Consider the following 24,730-nt stretch of genomic DNA (forward strand, 5'->3'; position numbering starts at 1 on the left):
TTCTTATATAATTATTAGCCATGTTTTGCGTTCTCTATCCCGTCACGAGATAAACACAGAGATGCAGAGACAATTATTTATTCAAATATAAATCGACACAGGGAAAATACATAGGCTACTGCAGAAAAATAGCTACTCTCATTTATCATCGTAACATTCCTACAGTCCGCACAAGTCTCAAAATACTCTATCGACAAATTTTTTTTTATGAGTATAATTATGGTCTCTCTATACAGTAAATGTCATCTATGCATAAACAGTACATTCCAAATACACAGGTTTGCACTTACGGTGTCTTTACATGAGGAAATAATAATAACAAATATTATTATTATAAATAATATTATTATTAATAGTTATAATTATTAAGAACATGTATAGAACAAATCATATAATCAAAGAAGCTAGCTCTCAGATCCTGAACGGCTGTGAGGGCACCTGAAAGCTCTCTCACACGCCACCTCAGATGCTGCTATACACTGAACTATAAAGTACTTATTAGCTGAGATTGTCCTGAAAACATCAGGTCTGACTGAATGCGAGAAAGTTTGCCTGGGACACACAGTGCAGTTTGTATCACTCAGTGGATTTTACATCCCAGTGAAAACGAGGAGAGAATAGACATCAGCACCCTCGCAAACGATACTGCAGTGGTCATTAGAGCCTGCACTTAAAGTGAGCAACATCATCGTTGGTGGACTTCAAGAGGACAGGAGCTCAAAACACAACGGAACAACCTACTGATTAAAACTCTAAGTCAGTGACAGTTTGACTAGAAGTCATAAAAGCCGATGTAAAATGCAATGACACGACTCATGCCTCTGAGGGGAGACGATGCAGCACGGTTTTGGCTGCTTACACCTCAGTGATAAGTGCAGGTATGGTCATTTAAACAGAGGAGTAAATTAACATGGTGTTTTATATAACACCCTTGAGATGAATGAGTAATCTCTCAGTAAGGGAGGCAGTTTTAGAGTCACACACACACAAGGTGGAAATGCTCAAGTGCATTCAAGGTTACATCGTCCTACCAAAAAAAAAAAAGCTTAGAGACAACTCGACTGGAACGGATAACCAGAGGGCGTCAGAGTGTCTTATCGTTCCTCTCCCAGTTCGGCTTGTTTTAGTCATGGTTCCATGAAGGGACTACAGACAATGTAGAATCTAAAAGCACAATCCATTGAGAAGCTTTTCCATGCAGAGCGGACACAACAATAACACAAAGTGCGACAAACAAACAACTTGCAACTAGCACATACAGATACAGAACCAAGCTGTCCAAAACAGGCATCATCTGACAAAAATACCCAGAAGAACAATTCGACGAGACAAGTTCTACATACGAACCATAACAAAAAACTGCAGAGTAACCAAGACTTAGTATTTCAAATCCGTCACCAGAAAGGAGCAGCTTTGACACGGTGAAAAGAGCAAGCAAGCAAATCTTTTTATATCGTGACACTCTTAGAAACTGACTCTCAAATGCTGCAATCAGCAGTAGATGGAGCATTGTTTCCTCACAGCTGATAAAGCCTGACTTCAGCTCTGGCTTAATCCAATCATAGACACACCGATAAAGACCAGGCCTTTGCAGAGGATATATACAGTCCCAAAAGACATGTCATGCTGTGCTGCTTGAGCACAGCGAATCTTAAAATGACAGCAACAACCACTGTTGTTTCAATAATAATGTTGACAATACTTTAAACATGTGCGCTATATAAACACACTCCGGGAGGTCAGGCCACTGTCACATAGCGGAGCCGTGCACAGAAAGGTCCAAACCTCCCATACAGCACTAATACATTTTATGGAGTGCCAAAAATGTTGGCGAGTTTGTTTCGGAGAGTCAATAGAGTCAATTAGTGCCAGAGAGAGAGGAGAGCCGATTCAAATAGAGACACGCTATCACAGCGGTGTGTATCACACATGTGCAGGCTGAAAGATTTCATTGGCTCAAGGTTGCTGGGTGTAAAGGGAGTCTGCTTAATATACCTCTAGGACGGGCTGGGTGAGAATTGAAAAGAGTGCTCAAAATGGGTCAGCATGCACGGGGACAGGCGACACGACTGTGAACAAGAGGGAAACAAACTGACTGAAGGAACGAGGGAGATGAAACAATAATGGAAGCTCGAGCTGACATGCCGACAAAGAGGGGAAGGCAGTGATGGAGAGGTACAGCCCATGTTTTTTTTTCTCTCTAAGCTCTTGTCCAGATTTTTTAAACCAGTATATATATATATATTCTTGTCTTTTTGACAAGTAATCTAATCTAACAGATAAATAATGTGATTATTATATGATATAAACAAATTATATATGCCATTTCAAAATATAAACGAGTCAAAATATGCCATTTCGACTTAAAGATGTAATTCATCCAAAAAAAAGATGAAAATTCTGGCATCATTTACTCACCCTTGTGTTGTTCCAAACATGTATGACTTTGTATTGTTTTGTGAAGAAAAAAAAAGACAATTTGAAAATGTTGTGTTTTTCTCGCTCATTCAATGAAAGTCAATTGGGTCCAATGTTGGTTTGTTTTGGACCGCAGTGGCTTTCATTGTTTGAGCAAAAAAAGCTGAAATGGTCTTCAAGAAACAGTCATACAGGTTTAAAACAACATAAGGGTGAGAGAATGATCACAGAATTTTTATTTTTGGGTGGACTAGCAATTTTAAGTAAACATTTACATACAATAAACAATTCTCCATACGAAGATAATACATGACAGTAGCAAAATAGACTTATCTTGACTATAACAAGACTGGAGCCTACAGAACAAAAGTAACACTATCACAAATTGGGTGAAACTTGAGCTTTCCTTCCACGGAAGGCTTGTGGAAATTCAATCACGATTATTTTAAATTTAATAATCATTGAACTCTATGAGGACAAAGCAGCATCAGAAATCCCATTCAAGCGCTAGTCACACAGGACGTCCTCTAGGTGCCAAGAGGCAGGTAGATTAATAAAGGGTGATTAACATACACAGTAACACCATATTATAATTCGGTGTCATAAATATTTCAAAAGCTACAATAAAGAAAAAAAGTCAACCATTAATAAATGCTTTCGTCAGTTAGCCCCAGGACGCCTAGCAGCAACACATTCTACAGAGTATAAATTGTAGCACACAGGTATAATATTGAATTACAGTTTGTAGACAGATTTCATTATTGTATAAGAACATTTAGTGCTATAAGGAGTGAGGTTTGGGTTAATACATCCATTTGTAATAATGACGATATGTGCTGGGATGTTTTTTTTAGAACAAGGCAGGATATTCGTTTTTGTGCTGGTATAACGCACCAAAAGGCAAAGTGGTAATATAATAGATGTAAAGGGAGTGCATGTGTACGCCATCAGATTTGAATAATAAAGCTAGAGGTGTATTCATTTTTCCTCTCTATAATTAAATGGTCTCTTATTCAAGTAATTATTTAATGATTGCTTAATTTTTCTCTATATACTCTTATCCACTATAATCATTCACATAATGTGTTATTCACATAATATGACCTTACTCTGGCCTACGTAATCTCTCTCTTTTGGTATCATTCAGAATGAAGCCAGTCCAAAATCTTAAGCTGGAATCTTTAAGATTCAGATTTAGTGGGAGGGTAAAAGCCAGCAAGTCCCTCCTCATCCACAACAGAAGCCTCTCCCCCAACAGATACCCCCTCCTCCTCCAGCACGGTCACTTGCGAAAGTTGAATGTGGTCTCTTTTGGTAGAAGCATTCTGAATGGTCCGTTCCAATTTGCGGTGTTTGCGCATCTCTGGCGGAGGGTCTTTCATGGTGAAGACATCCTTGATTCGCTCCATGCATACGTTAGCAGCTTCTCGAGTCTCCCTCGAGAGCTGTGACAGGCTGAGGAAGCCGTGAGGAAGGTCATCCACGACACATAGGGTCACTGGCTGACCGACATCTCGCAGCCTTTTGGCAAACATCACAGAGTCGTCTAGCATGGGGTCCAGATGACAGGCCTGAGAAATGGGGGATGAAGAAGAGTCTCAGACATAGGCAAACGGAATAAAAATATCTACATGTGCTTATGAGGGGAGTGAAAGCATTTAAAATCATTTTCTCATCCTAAAATGAAGTACCAAGCGCAACTTCTTAATCTCATCAATTGTAAAAAAGTATTTGGTCACTCTTACCACTATGTGTATGGGAGGTAGTCCCTTTAGCATGCTGTCTGGAGCCAGAAGGGGGGACATGTAAGGGTTTCTGACGATGGGAGAGCTCTGTACGTTCATTTCTGCTAATTGCTCTGAGCGCAGAGGCTCAAAGCCGTCTGGAAACTCCCGGGGTGTCTCAGAGTCCTCCTCACCAGCAGGGGGCGGAATGGCCACAGCAGAAAAGGATTCTGACACAGAGGGATCCACTTCTTTGCAAAGGAAGAAACTCACATCTTCGGGCTAGGAGAGAGGTGGAGGTAAACGGAGGTCAATAAGATATGAACGTGAGGCGACAAGGTTCATCCAGGGCAGATAAACAAGATCTCCATTATGGCCACACTTGTTTTTTTTCCTTTTTCCTTTTTAAAAAAAAAAATTATGTTAAAATCTTGGGGTCGGTAAAACTTTTTTTTATTTGATCACACATACAGAAACAGTAATATTGTGATATATTATTAAAATTTGTAAAAAAAAAAATATGATTTTAAAATGTAATTTATTCCTGTGATGGCAAAGCTGAATTTTCAGCATCATTACTCCAGTCTTCAGGATAAGTCTACATGATCCTTCAGAAATCATTCTATGCTGATTTGGTTCTCATGAAACATTTCTTATTATTATCAATGTTGAAAACAGTCGTGCCGTTTTTATTTGTTGAAACTGATACATTTTTTAAATCTTTTCTTATATAGGGCAGTGGAAATTTATAAGGAACAGAGGAACGGAGATGGGTTCAGGAGGGGCTGAGATCACTCATTTGAACCAGGCGGTAAAAATCAGCGTTTCAAATCCAGCAATTGACGTCATCGTATCATGGGATTCTCTGTGGGATTTTAAACACATGCTTGAACAATGGCATGCAAAATCCAAGTGACATCATTGCAGCATAATCCTTTGCACTTTCTCAGAGTTGCACAAGTACTTAACTCTCAGCACTACCCTTTCTCACTCCACTAAGCCGGACAGAGTGGAATACAGTGAAAGAATTGTGCAGAATCAAAAAAAAGCTAAGCGATTTATTTGCACACAGTGTACCGGACTAAAATAACCAGATCAACAATTTACTGCAAGCAATTACAAAACAGGCAGTGTTAAGAGGCCAGTTAATTCTGTGCATTAGACAGCCTGCGTTCTGCCACCGCTCTGACTCTGATGCTAATTGTGGCATAACAAACTCCTGTTTTTCTGCCACCAATGGCAATTTGATACTGTGCACGAACATCTGTGCTGCACTCCAGCAAACATACCAGATTCTTACTAACAATGGGACTGTCTGTTATTTAAATGTTATGTTTGACTATGATATAAGCAACACGATTTAATTGTTGAAGGCTAGGTCATTCTCACTCTAGTGCAAATTAATCAGCGCAAATATTGGCATATGTTTCACATACTCATAAAGCCATGAAAAACAGCCTGATGGATGCTATTTAGCAGAGATTGGCACCCTAGTAGAATGCAAATCAGCTGGATGATTAATATGACTCACTGTTGCAGTCTGTAAAAGAGAGACCTTCGACACCACGGGAGCTTTAGGAACGCGGTGAAAACAGAAATTTGATGAAACCATTTTAAAGCACAAGACGCGGGACTGTACCTTGCTCTCGGGTGTCAGCGTGATGTCAAGGATGGAGTTGTGGTTGGCTGTAGTGGTGCTAAGCTGGTTGGTGGTCTCGCTGACATTTTTCTGCTCGTTGCTGTTAGCATGGGAGCCCAAGTCCTGGCACGTCTGGCTCTTCATAGACCCTTTCCCATGGGAGTACTCCGACGGCTTGGCAGACACTGGAGGGTCTGTGTGAGGAGAGGTCAGAGACGATTCTGAAACGCTCTTTCTCACAGAGTCTAAAAAGAAAAAAGGAGAGATATTTAGGTTGTTTTTAGAGGTAGTAGTAACAATGAATGTCATTTCAAGTACACCTCCTGTTTTTAAAGTGACACATATGCACTCCCATTATTATTATGTTGGACAATGTCTACATATTAGATATTAATAGGCCCAAAATGTGATGGTGGAACAACAAAACTAAGGTAAATCCCGAATTCCCAAAGCAATTTCTAAGCTGGAAAAGAGGAAATTCCTCTTCGAAATCTTATAGAGAGCAGATATGCTTCCAGAAACATCTCAATGCAAATATGTAGAAAAGCAAAATGAGAGAGTAAATAAATATGTAAAAGGAGTACAAATGGGCAGAGTAGGAATTTTAAGCAAGAGGGGTGGGGGTATACAAAGACCCTCATTGGACATTGGTGGAGGCTGTTGGCGAGGAAACGGTTGCCAGGGAGAGAGGTAAGGCATGTGACTGTCTGAAGTGAAGTGCATGTGTGTGGGATTAAACAGACATTCAGGAAAATATTAAGGCCCTCAAACTACTCTACAAACAGACATTAACACACACAACTGACCAGCCACAACACAGCTGTATTGCCCATAGCCATAATCTTGTGAAAAATTATTCTCAGCTATGCTGGTACAGTGAATAATGAATTCATGGCCATCATGAGGCAATTAGAATGCTTTGTGTTGTGTGTGACACCACACTAATGATGCCTTTTAGCCACACTGCATTGACATCCTGCACAGCCCTACTCTTTCTCTCTCTGTGAGAGCTAATGAACTCAAATGATATGAGATCTAGGGTTGATAGTAGCCCATTTAAACCATTGACTTAAAAACCGATGAGCATTTGGCACAACGCAGTATGTAAAGCCATTACAAAGGGCTCTGTTTGAGAAGGTTATTATTAGCTTTTCAGTTCAGCTGTGTGACTGTGCAATCAAAACCACAATAAAAATAAGAATAAAAATGCAGATACAGTCAGAGCAGAGGTGAGCATGTGACAATTTTATGGGAAATGCAAATCATCAGTAACATATCCATTATTGACAAATATTAGAGATTTTTTAATTCATCAATATTGCATATTTAACTGTGCTCGCTCATTTAGAGAACATTTGCTGTCATCTAATAACCTATTTAATAACACTGTTTTATGTCATCTTTAGCAAATATAAAACATTTTTCATTCACCATTGCACACTGAGTCCGAAATTCGCATCCGAGATTGTCGCACAATAAAAAATAAATACGACCTCACGTTATGTCAAACACGCTTGCAACACTGCCTCCGAAACTTTCGTCCATCATAAAAAAAATCTAAACTGGTTCGATTTTCTGCGTTTTTCGCATCCGTAACAAGCAGTTTGAATGGTGTTTGAATGGTGCTTTGACAATTCAGAGTCACCGAATCACGAATACGAAAAAACGCAAACGAAAATTTCAGACTCAGTGTGCAATGGCCTTTAGCATTTAAAAATAATTTTAGTGTTTTATTTTTCATTCTCATGGACAAAAAAAAATGTATAGGATTCTAATATAATTATAACAATTTATAAATAATTGGTAGCAACCAACTGAAGCAGGGGAGGTGGGGCTGAACTACTGTTGTTGCAATATCATGGGGTAGATCACTGAGGCAAAAGCGGTGCCGAGTTAGTAAAACATAATACTGCTGTAGAGCGAAGGGTGGAGTTGTGAGACAAAAGACAATTGGGTTGTGGGACCATGCATACATTAGCCTTCCAGGTATGCTTTAACAACAGATGACAGATACAGACTGAATCAGGGCCTCCATTCAGAAGCCTTCAGTCAGCACATGCTCAGGAGGACCACTTTCCACAAAACCATCTGTGGGTCACGCACCACAAGCTGGAGAATGAGTTCAGAAGCTACCACATATAGCTCTGAACAAATGGCTATTATCACCATGGAGCCAATTATATCAAGCAAAGCAGAGTGCTACGAGGGATTTGTGTGCCTTAATTTAAACCTAATTAAAACAGATCAAATAATTAGCCAGCTGCACCATTACAAAGGCATCACCATCAGTGTGCGTAGGGATTATTATCATAAAAAGACATATTGATAATACCGTTTTAGACACACTAGGCACAATGAGTACACTCTAAAACAGAATACGCTCCATTTCAGCCCTTTACATGTACCTGCACTTCCTCTATCCAGCAGGGAATGGATCCAGTTGGAGGCCCCCTGTTTGAAGTCTCGGAGCAGCAAGGCAGTATCTCTCCTCACCATGTTCAAAGTGCTCACCTTCTCCACCTGCTTCTCCACCTGTGGATCTGTGCCTACACAGAGAGGGGAAAGCAAATAACATACAGTAGGGATGGGAAAATCCAAATTGAATGTGTAGGATTCAATCAATATATAAACAAACACTTTTTTTAAAAAATGTAATTTAAAACTAAATATACAAAATAACATTTTATAACAATAAAAATCTCAAAATGAGTCAACTATCTTGTGGAGCTTTCATAAAAGCAAAACTGTGACATTCTTATATTATATCTGTAAAAAAATAAGTGTTAAAATAAAATATCAAAATGGAAGCATTTTAGTTTTAGATACTGTAGACTAGATAGAAGTATCCAGTAGGGGTGTAACTATATATCGCAATACAAAAATACAACAATATGTATAGTGGGTAGTTACAATATGTATTGTGTATAAGTTCACCCAAAATGAAAATTACTGTGCGTGAAAAAAATTCACGTTTTCAGAGTTTTAGTGTCAGCAGTTTTACATTAATGTTAAATATAATGTATAATAATGCAATGGGGGAATATGACCTCCTGATAATGCCAAATGTCTTGTATGGCAAATAATGTAATGCCACTTTTTGCTTCTAATATATCTAGTCAGTGAAAGAGTGCAAGCACCTTCATCTAAAATAATTCAGTTTTCAGCTCCAGAATCATGAATATTTTTATTCTGGTGTCACCATTGTCCTGTGCATTGGGTTACCAGCACCAAGTCCAATCCTATTTATTTACACCCCCAATGTTATTACAAATTTAGCATTTTAATCAACAGTTAAATTTTTGTTAACCTTTTACCATATGTCTTGGAGTATCGCAATAATATAGTATCGTGAGTTCAGTATCGTGATATGTATCGAATCGTGACATGAGAGTATCGTTACACCCCTAGTATCCAGTACTCCTATAACAAAGACAATATTGCTACACTTAACCTGCAGAGAAAAGACAATACAATGGGCCACTGATTTGACTTTATCATTACTATGATTGAAAACACTACTAATCAAATCATTTATAACAAAATACAAACCTATTAATCAATTCCTGATGTGTGTGGCTTCACTTAACTTTACTTGTTGAAATCATTCATCATCATTAAGGTGTCTGCACTCCCTAAATTGTGAATATGCTACATTTTTACCAGTGATAAATTATGCATCAGACCTGACCATTCCAGCTTGCTAATAACCTGAGTCACAACACAGCACTATTTGCCATAAAAAAACCTATTACGGTTCCAGACTGACCTGCGTAAGCACTGAGGCAGCGTGAGAGCACACTGAGGGGTAACAGAGGGTCTATGAGGGTGAGCAGGCGGGATGGCGAGGCGTACACGGTGAGCAGGGTAGCGGGGTATGCAGCGACGATGCCATCCGGCATGCGCACGCCGTGAGCAGCGGCCCGCATCGACACAGTCACACACAGGTTTCCTCCTGCGCTGTCACCGGCCAAACACACACGCTCACCGGTCCAACCTGAGGAAGAGAGGGGTACACAGGATAATTAAAAAGGGGGCGCAAAGCAGAAAATGAAATAATGAGCAATAGATCAGATAAATATATATTATTTAGGAGAATCAAGAAGATAAATACACTCCATAATTCTAAAATTAGTTTATATTTTTATCACTAATGTGGTGTGGTTTTCACACCAAAAGAGAATTATTAGAAGTGCAAGACCTGCGTCATGATCCTGAGATACATAGCGGAGGTGAGAGAACACTGAATGATGAATATGTTTACGCTGCTGCAATCACACAGAGTGTGAGCTGAGTTTCAATAGGCATCTTTGTTCCCTGTGGGATCTCGACACCATCACAGTACAACAGTATGACAGCTCGTCAAGTCAGCCAATTTCACTTGTCTTGTACCTTAATCAGTTTTCTTAAGGACTAATCAAGTGAATCATACAATGTCAAAAAAAGTTCAAATTTAAATACAAATTTTAAAAAGCAGTCTGGTAGATGGATGATGCAATTACTATAAATGTTGTATTCAGTTTCATTAAAGTTGTAATAAAACTAACAGAACTAAATTATTCAAATAAAATAAATCTCTGCAAAATGTGTTCTAACATTCTATAAGAAACTCATTTTTCGTATGTGGGTTGGAGTGCACTCATAAAAGCTGAAGGACCACGTAATAGCTAAATGCCGTTTTATTGGTCGTGAATAAAATCACCTCGGATTGTTCAAATGTCAACCATGAAAAGACACAATCATGCTTGACGTGTGCCACCAGCAGTCTGGTGTAATTAAGATTTTTGGGACAAAAAAGGTGGACTGCCGTCTCCACTGAAAATGAACCAGCAACAAACCTTGTACCATACAAAGGAGGCTTAAAGTGGGCATGCAATGAAAATTCACCCCATCAATTTTCACAATATCACAATATCATGTGATAAGGAAGTATAAAGGCGGCGCTATTCCTCTCACCTAACAGGTTGTGGTTCTTGATGGCCCAGCAGTAGGCATAGAAACATTCCTCTAAAGCCCGAGGAAACGGGGCCTCAGGGGCCAGAGAATAGTCCACTGAAAGGACGGGAGCATTCAGGTCTTGAGACCAGCTCTTCAGATATGGCTGGAAAGAAAAAGAGAGAGAGAAAAAAAAGAATCAAAACTGCTACATTTTTAGGGATTAGAAATCATAAACTATGTTGAAAAATTCCCACCAGGATTTTCAGGTTTAGTTATTTCTTCCTTTTGTTCTTCGCACTTTACAGGGAATATGGTATTTGTTTGGTTTAATGTCAAAATCGAAATTATTGACTGGAATGGTGCAGAATTAATATTTCTGAATTTTTCAGTGGACATTGATTTAATTTGTGTTGTTAAATTTTTTTAATCCAAAACATTAACATGCTCTCCCCCAGAAAGACATCCCTTCCATGATGACGTGTACACCGGTGCTGGTCCGTAAGTTTTAGCAACCAGTCATTCCTCAGATCTGCCTCCATTTAGTTTGCAACTCCCAATTTCCACAATCCAACCAATCCTGCACTGCATGTTTTTCTCATTTCACTCAGAAAGACACCAAATTCTCAATACTATACTCACTTATCCGGAGTCTGAATATGGCTACCTACTTACTATACAGTATGTGAAAAGCAATACATCAAATGTGCAGCACGTTTAAATATGCAGCATTCAGTAGGCACACAGTATGTAAAAATACCCAGATTACCTACTTTTCCACCAAGATTTTAAAGTGTGTATCCAATGGACACAATTATCCCATGAGGAGCGTTGTCATATATATATATATATATATAGCAGGGAACAGTGTCACGGCTGTAATTGATGATAATGCCATAGCCAACATGTCAGATGTAGTATGTTCAAATTGTAATAGAAGCGTACATTATTAATGAACGAGAAGTGTTTTATCCTGAAATGTAGTACATATGACTACATTTAAATTAGGTCATTATTTCACTTCTGTCTCAATGAAGTAGTTCTAAACCCTAAACGGCTTACCTAGCTCACACTTCTAATTCCTCTCTGAATCCTGACCTCCTGTAGTTTCCAGCTTTCCAGTTTCAGTGTGACACAACTGCTGAAAAGAGCCTGAATTAGGGTCTTCAACACAAAATGTTCATTTCAAGTAGCTTCTGTCACCCTGAATATCCGTCTAAACATGCCTCACCAAGCATTAAGAGAAAACACTTAGGGAATGAGCATATTTCTTCTCAGATACTTCATTCTTTTTTCTTGTTCTCACTCTAAGTTTTGTTTAGTGGTTTAAAGGAATGATGCGTGCTGACAGGCGTCACAACATGTTGCTCTGACTGCCAGTTACATTTCATATCAACGTGTCCATTGTTGAGCGGAGCTCGTTCAAGCAGCTAATGCAATGCGTCAAGAATGCAGGCTGCCGCTGGTGAGTTATTTGTGTGAATTTTGCATGAGTGAAGTGATAATATGATACTTTAACAGAGCAGAAGTCTTATACTTTGCATGAGACACGGGACACAATCAAACGCAAATGACCAATATCTTAAGTTATACTGCTTGCCAAGAAGCTGCTCTGTATAAAAGAGGCACTATTAAAACCACTTAATGAATAATCAGACATAGATGTGGAATCCTGGGTGACTACAGTCAATGTCTAAAGACAATAAAGGATTCAAAATTCAAATAAATATGCCATGAACAACTTAGGATAAATCTAACAGTAAAAGATTCTCTGTAGACTGTAGCATCTTGGTTATTTCTTTAACTAACTTAACTTCTTTAACATCTGTGAAAATAACCTTTCTTAAAAACAATTTAATTTGTCCAATGTCCAACAGTGGACGTACATGAATCACAGGAAAATTTAAAATTCTCACCACAGTGTCATTTCCACCACATATTAAGTGACGTTTTATTTCATTACATTCGGTGTTGGAAATGGCACTTTAAATAAAACCCTTTTACACCTTTAAACACTTATTTTGCTACTGTTCATTTCACAGCTAACATTTTATGCATCTTAAATATCATGACAAAATTACAGCTTGAAATATTCTGCAAAATGACTTTACCTTGATTTTTCTTCACATATCACTGGTCTCATTTTTCATATCAAGACATTGTTGTCACATTAGTAAACCAAAAAACTTATTTTACAAATAAAAATTATTAGGGGGAACTTGTTGTGGTGGAAATGACATCAAAACTGGGACTATCCTTTTTTTTTTTTTTTTTTTTTTTTCTAATAAGAAATATATATGTTTATTTCATTGTTTATTCCCACCCCAAGGCTCTATGATATTCTGCTTCCTGGATTTAAAGTAAGTGACTTTTTTTATGCCTGATGACTTACTAACAGGTCTGCATGATTTAAGGTAGGATGATAAAGGGGGCCTATAGGATGTGTAAGGAAAGAATAGGTGAAGAGATACCTCATGTGATTTGGAAGTCTGAGCCACAAAGCCTCCTCCGTGGAAGTGCAACACCAGCCATGGGGAAGGGGGATGGCGCTTTGGCTTTAAGCCCAAAGAAAGAGATATCTGGCCCCCTTCTGAGCGACACAGTGCTAGTAATTTCTCACTGTCCTGAAGACAGAAAATAAAAATATAAAATGGACTATAAGCACCAGAACAATAAAGAGCAACATATGGAACATTTGAATCTCTTTGAAGCTCTGTGCCCCACACAAAGACAAAAACTCTCATTTAGACAAGAGACGTGTAATTAAACGCTACAGACGCATGGTTCTTCAACACGTTTACGCCTCAGCTGGATCAATAGGAGTTCAAAGGGTGTGAAGAACAGTCAAGTAGGCTTTTTAAACACCATTTCATCTTACTCATCTACATTGCAACCAATTCAAGTCCTCCCATGACACAGAGAGGTATATCAGGAATTATAGGGCTTTAAGTAAAGGATAAAAGGAGATAAAAGGATAAAAGCTTAACCGCTTTATTTAGCTAAGCACACCTCATTATTCATTCCTTGCTTTCTGTCCATAGTTATTTATTTATTTATTTGACAAGAGCGTCAAAATGTATAGTGGAAAAATTACTCTTTGAAGAACAAAGTAGTCAGATTGTGGTTCAAATAAAAAAAGTTCATGCTTTAGCTTCTGTGAGGAGGAGGAAGAAAAACATTTAGAATATTATCATTCAAGACTAATTAAGATGGTCAATGACATCAATATGAACCGTATGTACCTGTCCTTCTCTCAGCTCATATGAGATCAACCTCATCAGCACAGGCCCCAGGCCGATATGAGCTGCTGGAGGAGACACGGTCACCGTGTGGGTGGGATCCGCAACCAACGGCAGGTCAAAGGGCATAGGGGGCACAGAAAGAGCTCGATTTACTTTCACGTTTGTGGCCGTTATAGACATCAGACCCTTGAGAGAGAGAGAGAGAGAGATAGAGAGAGATGAGAGAAGGCTTTTTCTACTATGGGATTTGAACTTGCAATATGAGAACTTGGACTGGTCGCAATCAGATCTGATCAGCTGTAGCAAAAGATTTGAGTATATTAAAAAGACACTGGTGCAAGGAGTTTTATAACTCAAGGGAATATTTGACAAATATTGTCAAAGCAATTTGAACTGCCTTGTAAACAATTGGTATCTCATATTTCTATTGAAAGAGCTAAGATATCAAGACTAAAATGTTTTGCCCACACTCTGCTGTCAGTATCCTTTAAATGCATTTAAAATGTAGAAAGTTTAGAAACATTGTTTTTTATTTCATTTCTCACGGCCCAGTGTTAATTTTCACTCACTTTTTTTTAACCCCAGTTCAAATATGTAATGTAATATAATTCATATATTACTAGTAATAGTAATACTGAATTATCATTATTCATTTGAAGATTACAATTTTCTTATTACAGTGGCAATATGCATTAGGCATAATTTATTTTATTTAAAGCAGCATTTTTTTGTGGTTTAATAATACTAGGTCAAATCTCAAACCAATTTTCTTTCAATTAATTGTGATGCCCTAACTGAAACACACAGATATTTAATACTAACAGATAAAAGTTCAGTCTCTGTAACGTTCCAGAATGTCTTCCAAAAATGAACATCCAGGTTCTGAGTGATGCGTTCATACTCGCGGCCTCTCAGTTCAGGGTCAATGGCATACTTCCCAGAGGTGAGTAAAGAACTGGCTGCTACACCTGAGAGAAACACAGACAAATAGACCGTTAGATTAATGCCTGGATACATAACTAGCATATCACACCAGGGCATCCTACTTGGGCAGTAATACAGTGGGGTGAAGAAATGAAAGAAACACAAAAATAATAGTGACCTCGATCATCTTACCTTGACAAACATGCATGAGCAATTAGTTTAATATTTACAAACATCAATAGACACTTAAAGAAAGAACTGATCTGTAACCAGTCTTGCTCTCATGCTGAAGCACAGCATAGGAACTAGGGGTGGGAGAAAAAAAAAAAAAAAAGGTTCTCAGATGCATTACGGTTCTCTTCTCAAACTTCAGAATCGATCCAGAGTTTAGTTTTCCCCCCTGCATATTTTTGATGACACTTGTGAGCGCTAGAGCATGGCTTCTCAACTCTGGCCCTCGAGATCCTCTTTCCTGCAGAGTTTTGCTCCAACACACCTGAGGTAATCAAACACACCTGAACAAGCCATCTAAGCTCCTTAGGATTACTAGAAAGATACAGACAGGTGAGTTTGATCAAGGTTGGAGCTAAACTCTACAGGAAAGTAGACCTCGAGGGCAAGAGTTGAGAACCCCTGCACAAGAGAGAGACTTCTGCTTGCACACACACACGCACACACACACCTATAAACTTGCATTAAGGTTCATGAGCGAAAAACAAGGGGTCGAAGCGAAATACAAGGGCAATCACGGGCTTGATTGCACAGGATATGCGCTGTGAGAAACGCATTTCGGTATACGTATTTCGGGGTTTTCTCTTCCAAATGCTTTATGAAAGCATAATTTATGCTGTCTAGAATGCAGTAAATATATTTGATACACAAAAGCCATTTACAAACAGACAGCTGCTTTTAAATGCTCATGTGAAATACTCCTTGTAAGTGGTTAAACTGCACATTGGTGGATGCTGCACATTGGTGGTGGTTGAGGAGATTCCCCCCTTCTATGTAAAGCGCTTTGAGTGTCGAGAAAAGCGCTATATAAATGTAATGAATTATTATTATTATTATTAAACACACTTGCATCTCAAAATGTATAAGTAAGTATACTTATAATTATACAAGTCATTTAATAAACATTCACAAATTAATTTGATGTTCAAAGTCGGTAAACTCAGTAATAATAATAAAAAAGAAATGTAGATCACAAATTGTTTTGAAATCAGATTGTGATTCCCAGAATCGGAACCAGAACGGATCGGGAGGTGCGTAAAGATTCCCACCCCTAGTAGGCACAGGCACTAATCATCTCTAAAGAGGAAAAAGGTAATATACTAGCAGAATAGATGACAGGTTTGGGAAGGACAGAAATTTCTCTCATCCATACCAGCCTCTGTGAGAGCTACTCACCATATGGTGCAATATCGCCTGCCTCCACTAGAGTGCAGCATTCAGCACAAGAAACAATATTAGAAAGCCTCTGCAGGTCAGTGTATACAACTACACTTTTGTGTCCTAAATTAACACAAGAGGGAAACCTGCTGTGCAGACTCTAGAAATAGTGACCTGTTCCCATAAATCAGGAGGCACATAAAGGAAGGTTTATCACACCAGGCTGAATGTGACAGCTTTACTGACCTATCCCCGACTGATGCTTCTTGTAGTTGTCTCCAAAGGCAACCAGGCTAATAGCAATTGACTGCAGGCATGGACGGATGGCAGGAGTAAACTAAAAGGAAAGAGAAAAAGATATTTATCTTAAAACATGAAAAATGACACAAGAAAATATTTTTTAAATACTTGATAGACTAAAGTTGAAAAACAGTAATATTGTGAAATAGTATTACAATTAGTGTCATATGATCTTTCAGAAATCCCTCTAATATGCGGATTTGGTGCTCAAGAAACAATATTTTAATATTATCAATGTTGAAAACAGCAGTGCTGCTTAACATTTTTGAGGAAACCTCAAACAGCATTTTTTTTTTATAGAAATCTTTTGTGACATTTTTAAATGTCATCACTGTCACTGTTGCCCAATCTAATCTATCCTTGTTAAAAAATTACTGAACCCAAACTTTTGAAAGTCAGTGAACTTTTTTTGTAAATATATTTATATGTAAATATGAAAACATTAAAATGCTAAATGTATAACATGAAAATATTGCTGTTTATGACTTTGTTGTTATATTATAAAAACATGTATGGGAAAATCTGTCTTAATTATCTTTAAACAGAGTTTTGGTCTTAGATTCAAAAGGTTTAATGCCAGAACTATTTAGCAACAATGGTTTTGTTGAAATTGAGATTCCAACCTTACAGTAGAAACGTGAGACTCATTTGTCACTGGAATCCTGTGAGGCACAAGCTCATGCGCTCTTGAACAAACACACCTGAAATCCAACACAGCGGCCGTAGAAGCAGCCCTTGTGCATGGAGGCGTACTCTCTCAGGAAGCTCTGACTGAGGCCACTTTCCTCCTGGAAGAAGAGGTTGCCGTGGCTGTTGTCATGAAGCAGTCTCTGAGCTAGATAGAGCAGCGCCCTGAGCTGACACAGAGCGCTACAGTATGCTTCCATCTCTGCCGCATTGTGGCTGGCACGGAAAAAGATGCTTCGCCTGTTGGATGTGATATAGCGCCCTTTGTGGATGATGTGGAGGAGGCAACAGCGCACCACCTGAGGAAGAGGATGACAGAGTGAGATGAATTGAGGTGTATGCTAGGAAAAATTCGCAAATGCATCATGCAGGAGAAAGGAGGTGCAATGTAAACCTGCTTATTGAGAGAAACAAAGTCATAGAAAAGACAAGCGCAGAAGGACCAAGGAAACATGCCTTCGGCAGAAATGAGCTTAACAAAAGCAGAATATGTAAACAGTTACCTGTGATGACTAACTGCTGAAAATTATGCACTTGAAGTAGCTATTTACAGCAGGGAAATTCTTGCCCTCAAGCGAACTCATTAAAATCATTAAACACACAGTCAGAAATGCACCTTAACAAGGGAGCGATATCCATTGGCGGGGATATGAGGGTCGAAGTCAAAATGGTGGTAGATGGCAGCGAATCCAGAGATGACAGGCTCCAGGCTCCGGGCATGTTCCTGGATGGTGGTCATGGCGTCCACCAGGCGCTGAGCTGCATCCCCAGCTTGGCCCTTTGTGGCCCCAGAGAAAAAGGCGGCATTTTCTTCACACACGTCAAACAAGGCAGTGAAAACTGCCTTGGTGTCCATCACTAAAGGGGATCAGATGCGTTGAGGACACACGAATTACTTCAAATTGGCACACACACTGAAATACTTTAAAGCCAATAAAGAGTGATTAAGCTCAGGACAAAAGCTAAGCATTTGTGTAGACTGTGGTTATAAAAAGCGTTATAAGCATTCTATAGATCAATCAACTGGAAATGCCTCAGCCAAAGTACTTCCCTTCAGAAAATCATTTTCTTCATCAGTACTTTTTCATGTATCCAGTACAATATCCAAACATCCATAAAACAAGATATATGTGCGAAAGAAACTAAATTGCATAATATATTAGGAGTTGTTTCTAGACGAGCACACTACTGTTCAAAGTTTGGGTGTAAAAATAAGATGTAAAAAATAATAATAATAATAATACTTCTCTTCTTTTTTTAACCTTTATTTATATAGCGCTTTTTAAATTACAGATTGTTTCAAAGCAGCTTTACTGTGATAACAGGAAAATAATGCAACAGTTTTTTTGTCTGTACAGCAGATCTAGAAGAAATAAGTGACACTGACGTATGAAGTAATGGCTGCTTAAAATTCAGCTTTGCGATCAAAGGATAACATTACATTTTAAAATATATTCAAATAGAAAACAGTTATTTTAAAGTGTAATAATATTTCACAATATCACTGTTTTACGGTATTTTTATAAAATAAATGCAGCCATGGTGAGCATCAAAAACATTATAAAATGTACCAACTCTAAGCTTTTGAACGGCAGTGTATTTTCTTGTTTTAAGAATAAACATCAATAAATGTTTTACTGTAGATTTCTTTTCTTAAAAAAAAAGAAGAAAAATCCTTATAGGAATAAAGATATATTCTATAAAAACAACTCAAATTTTTAAAGCAATTTTTGCATTTATTGTTTTAGGGATGTTAAAATGTTTTTACTGTAAAATAAGACAAAATATTGTTTTAAAAAATAATTTCACTGTCAGTGTCTATGAAAACATACTTACCTTATAGGTCCTACCACTATCACACATATGATACAACAACACAACTAATAGCCTCTATTCAAACAAGACACAGACAACTAAGAACACTACTGTTGCTTGTTTTCTCAACAGGAAAATAAGAAACAGTAAGAACAGCAAGCTACAGGAGACAGAGGCTGAGGACAAGATCACATGACATAATACTGAGTAACCAGTGACTGCCAGCCACTGTATACACTCATGCACATTTATCTGATCAAGATCGACATGCCAGATACAGAGACAATACAGGTGACTAGGTCACAAAACTTCAGCTTTTTATGATTTAATAAAAACCAACAAATGCAAGCAAATACACATCTTGATAGTAATCTTTTTTTCTTTTTTTGTCTGAAAATGTCTGAACTTTATCAATGCAAAAATAGTTTAGACAATATTTTTTCTTACATGCATTACAAACATGTCCAGTGTTATTTAAAGCTGAATTCCCAAGATATCCTCTTATCTGCTGCACATATAAACAGCCCTGGCCCTTTCCTTTCTGCCCTTTACCCCAGATAACCCCACCCATCACACGTCCAGTCATTCTCTTCTCTGACTTTCCAAACGCTCCCTTGTTGCCTCTCTAACTGGCAGTGATATCTTCCGTTCATTGGCAAAAACAAACAATACATCTTCCTCTCTTAAAAATAATTGTCCTCTCTGCTCTTCCATTTCTGTACCCTGTCCTTATTCTAAAGGCTGTAGCCAGACCTGAGAGATCAGTGTCCTAATCTGCATGGGAAACCAAGCATGTTACCGTGTCACTGCTTCCATTGAGATATAATCAAACAACTATCGTAAAAGTAGTTTGGCTCATGTAGTAGCCGAATGGCTTTCACAGCTGTGATGGGGTTCAGTTCAGACTAAATGAACCTCATGCCCATATAGATTATCTAAATTTTTCATTATGGAAACATGCGCAACAAGAGAACCTACCACCCAATCCCTTTACTCAATGAAAGACTTCTTAGAACAAGTTTACGACAGCAAAACACACACACACACCTGAAAACACTCTACAGTTAAGAATTCAAGGCTCCTGACAAATCTATAAAAACTCTATTCACTTTAGAAGAATGTTGCAGGTTTAATATACGAGTTAAGCTTAATTGCAACTGAAAATAATTTAAATTGATCTAATTTGTAAGACAAACAACGAAAACCGTTATTAGAAATCCTCTAACAATGGAAGTCAAAGGGCAATATGGGGTGTGTTGTGTTGCCCTCAGAATTTCGTTGTAAGCTTGTAACTGCCACCACACTGTTTTATCAAAACTTGCTGAAAGTAAAGAGTGACACTCTTTCTGCGAGTCATTCTAGGAAGCTATAAATACATGTCACTCCATTAAGACTAATAACAACTTTAATTGAAAAGTTTGGGGTCAGTAAGACGTTTTTGAAAGTCTTCAGTGTCACATGATCCTTTAGAGATCATTCTAATATCCTGATTTGCTTTAAGAAACATTTCTCTTTATTATCAATGTTGAAAACAGTTGTGCTGCTTATTATTTTTATGGAAACCCTGATACATTCACGATTCTCTGATGAAAGAACTGCATTTATTTGAAATATAAATCTTTTGTAACATCAAATGCACTGTCACTTCTGATCAATGAAACGCATCCTAGCTGAATAAAAGTATTCATTTCTTTTGAAAAATTTATTTTATATGCTTAAATAATGTATAGTTGTAAGTACACGCGTCAAGTTTTTCTTTCGATTTTGCCGTCCGTCATGTGTATACAAACCCGGACACTCAAGTGGTTGCAGTGGTAAGAAGAAACAGACTAGGTTGCAACATTTCTGTAACGTTAATTAAATTAGTCATTGTGCACATCCCTATTTGCTACTGCTGGCTAAATTCAGTTGTTGGACAGAAGATGGTAAGTAGAACATTTATCAAATCAACACAGTTCATTCCAATTAGTCCCAATGGATCGATCAATCAAAGCACAAAAAAATAAAACAGCTGCATCCAGAAAAACAAAGCCTAACCAATGGTGTCTACTCTGAATGAGAGTCCTTCTCAATTCATCCAAACATATCTACAGCCAAAGCCAAACTACTGCAAGGACACCTGCTTTTTAAGTGACACTGCGCTAAAATACATGAATACAATTTACCCATAAAGCATACAACACAACCCACAGCAGAGGAGCAACAAGACACTTGTAAGGGATACAAGGGAGCAAAGCGGAGCTTAAATGTGAGAATCTGCATGCAACCTAAAACACACACACACAAAAACAAACACACACGAAACACACAGGGACTTATCCCTGGAGAATCTGAACGTTACCCTCTTCTGAACTCATGCTGGAGTCCTTGTGCGTCCTGTCCCCTCAATACCAGCACAGCCATGGAGCCAGGAACATAGAGACATGGGAAGGGGGAGGTAAACAAAAGGGGAAGACAGTAAGATAGAGTGTTTCGATTGGACGCTTGCAATCTCCCTCCCTCCCACCTGTTCGTCCCCTCAGATCACGACATGACATTCTGTCACTTTCTATTTCATCCCCGCTTCTTTTCTGCGAACTCCTCCTTCCTTTATTCTCATTCCTCTCATTCCCTGGAGAGAACAGCTTTGTTATTTTCTCCAATACCAACTGTCCCTCTGTTATGGTGAGATGGCTTTTCACCCAGTGTACAATGAAAACAAATTACTCACTGCAACACACACACACACACACACACACACACACACACACACATTTAAAAGGATCCAGGCTAACGGTGTCCTAAGACCAACTAGACTCTACCAATGCAAACCCACAATTGCCTATTAAGTAACCTTTGTTTCTATTGGTTGTATCAGCCAGGGGTGGACACTGGCCAGTGACCTTCACCCTAACTGTCTGGATGATCCAAATTTGCTACAGACAGACACAAACAATGACCTCTAAAAATGACCTTTTTTTGGGGGTCATTGCTACACCAAAAGTTGTGGGTCACATACCGACTTCAATTATGTCATTTGGCAATGGTTGTATCATATGGCGAAACAGTAATATGCATGTCACACTGTATAATACATTAATTACTAAAATGTATTTCTGACTAACTAAAAAACTAGGCTACACAGTAAACAATGTTGCATTAGTTAGATTGCATTTAATAACTAGGGACTCACTGATATCAATACAGATAACGATTAGCCAATACAGAAAACTATTTTTATGTTATAGCTGATACATTAAAAATAATAAAAAATAAATTGTATTTTCATTAAATTAGTGTTTAAAGGTTAACTTACTAGGTTGGTGTAAGATAAAAGTAAAGGAAATCAAAATGTAAAATTAAAGATGCTATAATATGATACTTACTGATACATCATGCATCCCTATCAATTACAATTTTCCTATAATTGGCAAAATTAGCCTATTCGATAGAATATATAAACTGTTTAATGAACTCTATACTTTTCACAAACCACCAATGCACTTCAATACACAAAGTTTAATGGCATGGCAGCAATAACACAAGTGAGTATGTTAAAGACCCAATCTTATAGCTATCAATTCTTAAGAGGAAATTACTTCTTTATACAATTTCAAAGGGCAAACTGTTTGTTGGAATTAAAAGAAACAAAGATCAAAAGATGGGATAGCATGGGATGTTCTCTGTCTGTTTAAATTAGCTTAAGTCTGACCTAGCTAGAAATGAGAAGTAGCCTACATTTAAATGCTACACATAAAAATAGAAGCATACTTTTTATATAAATAGAAGACGATTAGAAATGTAAATAATTATTGTTTAATATATAGGCTACAATACACATACAACTCATTTGTGTCACATCGCTCATGTAATGTAAAATGTCTGCACTATTATGAATGAAAGTACACTACTGGAGATTAGTTTCTGGCAAATCAGAATTTTTCAGATTTTGTATGGTACAAGACAAGTAAGCTTATTTTTATCATAAGCTACAAAAGGCTCTCACTGTTAACTTGCAGTTCCCATCCTCATGGGTCGAGGACCACACATTTCTACTAAGAACATTTGTGGTAGGGAAATTAAGACAAGAACCAAAGTAAACTGACCAGATCTGAACTTTCTCTTTTTGTTCTACATGCACCAAGAACCACATCCTTTATTAATTTTCATTTAGCAAGCCGTAAGGAATAATGGAAGGATCGAAGCTGACCTTTGTCCCAGATTATTTTGTAAATGTAGTCAAATCATCTCAACAGGAAAAGAAAAACAATGCACTGGCCCTGACATCAGTGAAGAGTTTCCTCTCACACATCCAAACACAACAGCAAGTGACAAAAATTACTTATATTGAACATATCAGACTGTTCACATCATGCATGTTCGTATGTTATATTAATGTACAAGACTGCAAATATTTTCATACTGTTCTTCTGCACATCTGAGAACTCAGGCTGAGTGTGTTTAGATGGCAAATCCTCACACTGATCATCTGGACAAGACAGGGGTCTATGGTGAAAACCTGAAACCAAACAGCAAATGACGCTCTGCCGTTGCAACACAGAGAACATGGAGAACTTGCTAGCACCATTTCAATAATAGTGTGGTTAAAGAAAACGGTTATCTGAAAACCCACAGTGGTTTTTGAAAACAGTCAAAACGGTTGCTCTCAATTGAGGTCAAAACATATCTTCACAACCACCTTAAAGTAAAAATGTTTAAGAACATCTAGGCTACACTTACAACATACACTGTGATTATAAGCTTAAATCCACAGTCTCGACCATTCATGAGTCAAGCATACCCTGATGTTCTACAGCAAAGTTAAGGCAAATACTCACAGGTCATTCATTCAAACGTATATTCTCTCCTGTCTAATAACAGTGAATGCACAGATAACATCAATGTATTACAGTGTAATCAATTTACGTGGAAATGTCATTAATGCATAAGCTAATATTTTACAGTTAGCGTAGAGTAGACGATAGCTTATTCCATTACACAAAATGGTTCAAACGTGATTAAAACCTGTTGGTTTAGAGCTACAGCGTCTTGAGAGATTTCAAAATGACTGTTTACATATTAGTAAGGAAATACCAGTACTCATACGGTGTGGTACATTGGTCCAGCATTACTGTAAGTTACACAGTAAGCGTCGGGTTTTAATCTTCTTTTTGACACTTCTGGAACCATCTAACCGGGAGCGCGGATGTCATTTACAAGCGACAGCTTCCCCCCTCCCCCTTAAAAGCGGTTATGTTTATTAAAAGAGAATATACCTATTGGAACTTCTTTGTGCTTTGACGAGCGCCTCCTGTTTACTGTCTTTTCAAGAACACCGCTCCCAGACTTCTTTGAAGACGCCATCTTCCTCAAACACGAATCATTACTCCCAGCTCCCACTTCTGTCTGGATATACCTTACAGACGGTCACGCCCACATTCAAATATATAACCAATAACGCGTCCGAGAATACTCAAAGCACCTATCACATAGTTCTCACTTCCTAGTAAGTTACCGCCCATCATGCTGCCCATTTTTAGCCAAGTGACGTTCCTACAACACGTGTGACGTCAAAATAAAATAAATAAATAAGTAAATAAATAAACATCCCAGGTTTCTCTCTCCCAGTTAGTCTACTGTATTACTATTTAACTGTCACTTTGAGTATCCAGTGGAGTCGT

The 24,730-nt window shown here is 38.0% G+C and overlaps 1 protein-coding gene across 3 annotated transcripts; it reads right to left on the reverse strand.

Annotated features, from left to right (window-relative positions):
• Positions 1-72: 72 nt before the first annotated feature.
• lipeb (lipase, hormone-sensitive b) lies at positions 73-24,478 on the reverse strand. Of its 3 annotated transcripts, XM_079626789.1 has the most exons (14): positions 24,326-24,478; positions 21,412-21,446; positions 17,872-18,113; positions 17,270-17,554; positions 16,515-16,605; positions 14,778-14,923; positions 13,956-14,141; positions 13,185-13,337; positions 10,735-10,879; positions 9,548-9,775; positions 8,187-8,327; positions 5,782-6,026; positions 4,164-4,424; positions 73-3,989 (listed from the first exon to the last, which is right to left on the reverse strand). In XM_079626789.1, the coding sequence occupies exons 2-14, from the start codon at positions 21,425-21,427 to the stop codon at positions 3,600-3,602; spliced, it is 2,529 nt and encodes an 842-aa protein (XP_079482915.1). In that variant the 5' UTR covers positions 21,428-21,446; positions 24,326-24,478; the 3' UTR covers positions 73-3,599. The 3 variants fall into 3 exon arrangements, with proteins under 3 accessions (XP_079482915.1, XP_079482913.1, XP_079482914.1); XM_079626787.1 differs by lacking the exon at positions 21,412-21,446 and having other exon boundaries at positions 24,326-24,474; XM_079626788.1 differs by lacking the exon at positions 24,326-24,478 and having other exon boundaries at positions 21,412-21,832.
• Positions 24,479-24,730: the final 252 nt, after the last annotated feature.

Source organism: Phoxinus phoxinus (assembly GCF_949152265.1).
Source record: "Phoxinus phoxinus genome assembly, chromosome: 10".
NCBI classification, from domain to species: domain Eukaryota; kingdom Metazoa; phylum Chordata; class Actinopteri; order Cypriniformes; family Leuciscidae; genus Phoxinus; species Phoxinus phoxinus.

Coding starts and splice junctions, on each gene's coding strand:
- lipeb (XM_079626787.1), bottom strand. CDS start 24,413: ATGGCGTCTTCAAAGAAGTCTGGGAGCGGTGTTCTTGAAAAGACAGTA. Junction 9,776..10,734: donor CAAGAACCACAACCTGTTAG/GTGAGAGGAATA, acceptor TCTCTTCCTCAG/GTTGGACCGGTGAGCGTGTG. Junction 3,990..4,163: donor TACCTCCCATACACATAGTG/GTAAGAGTGACC, acceptor CCCATTTCTCAG/GCCTGTCATCTGGACCCCAT.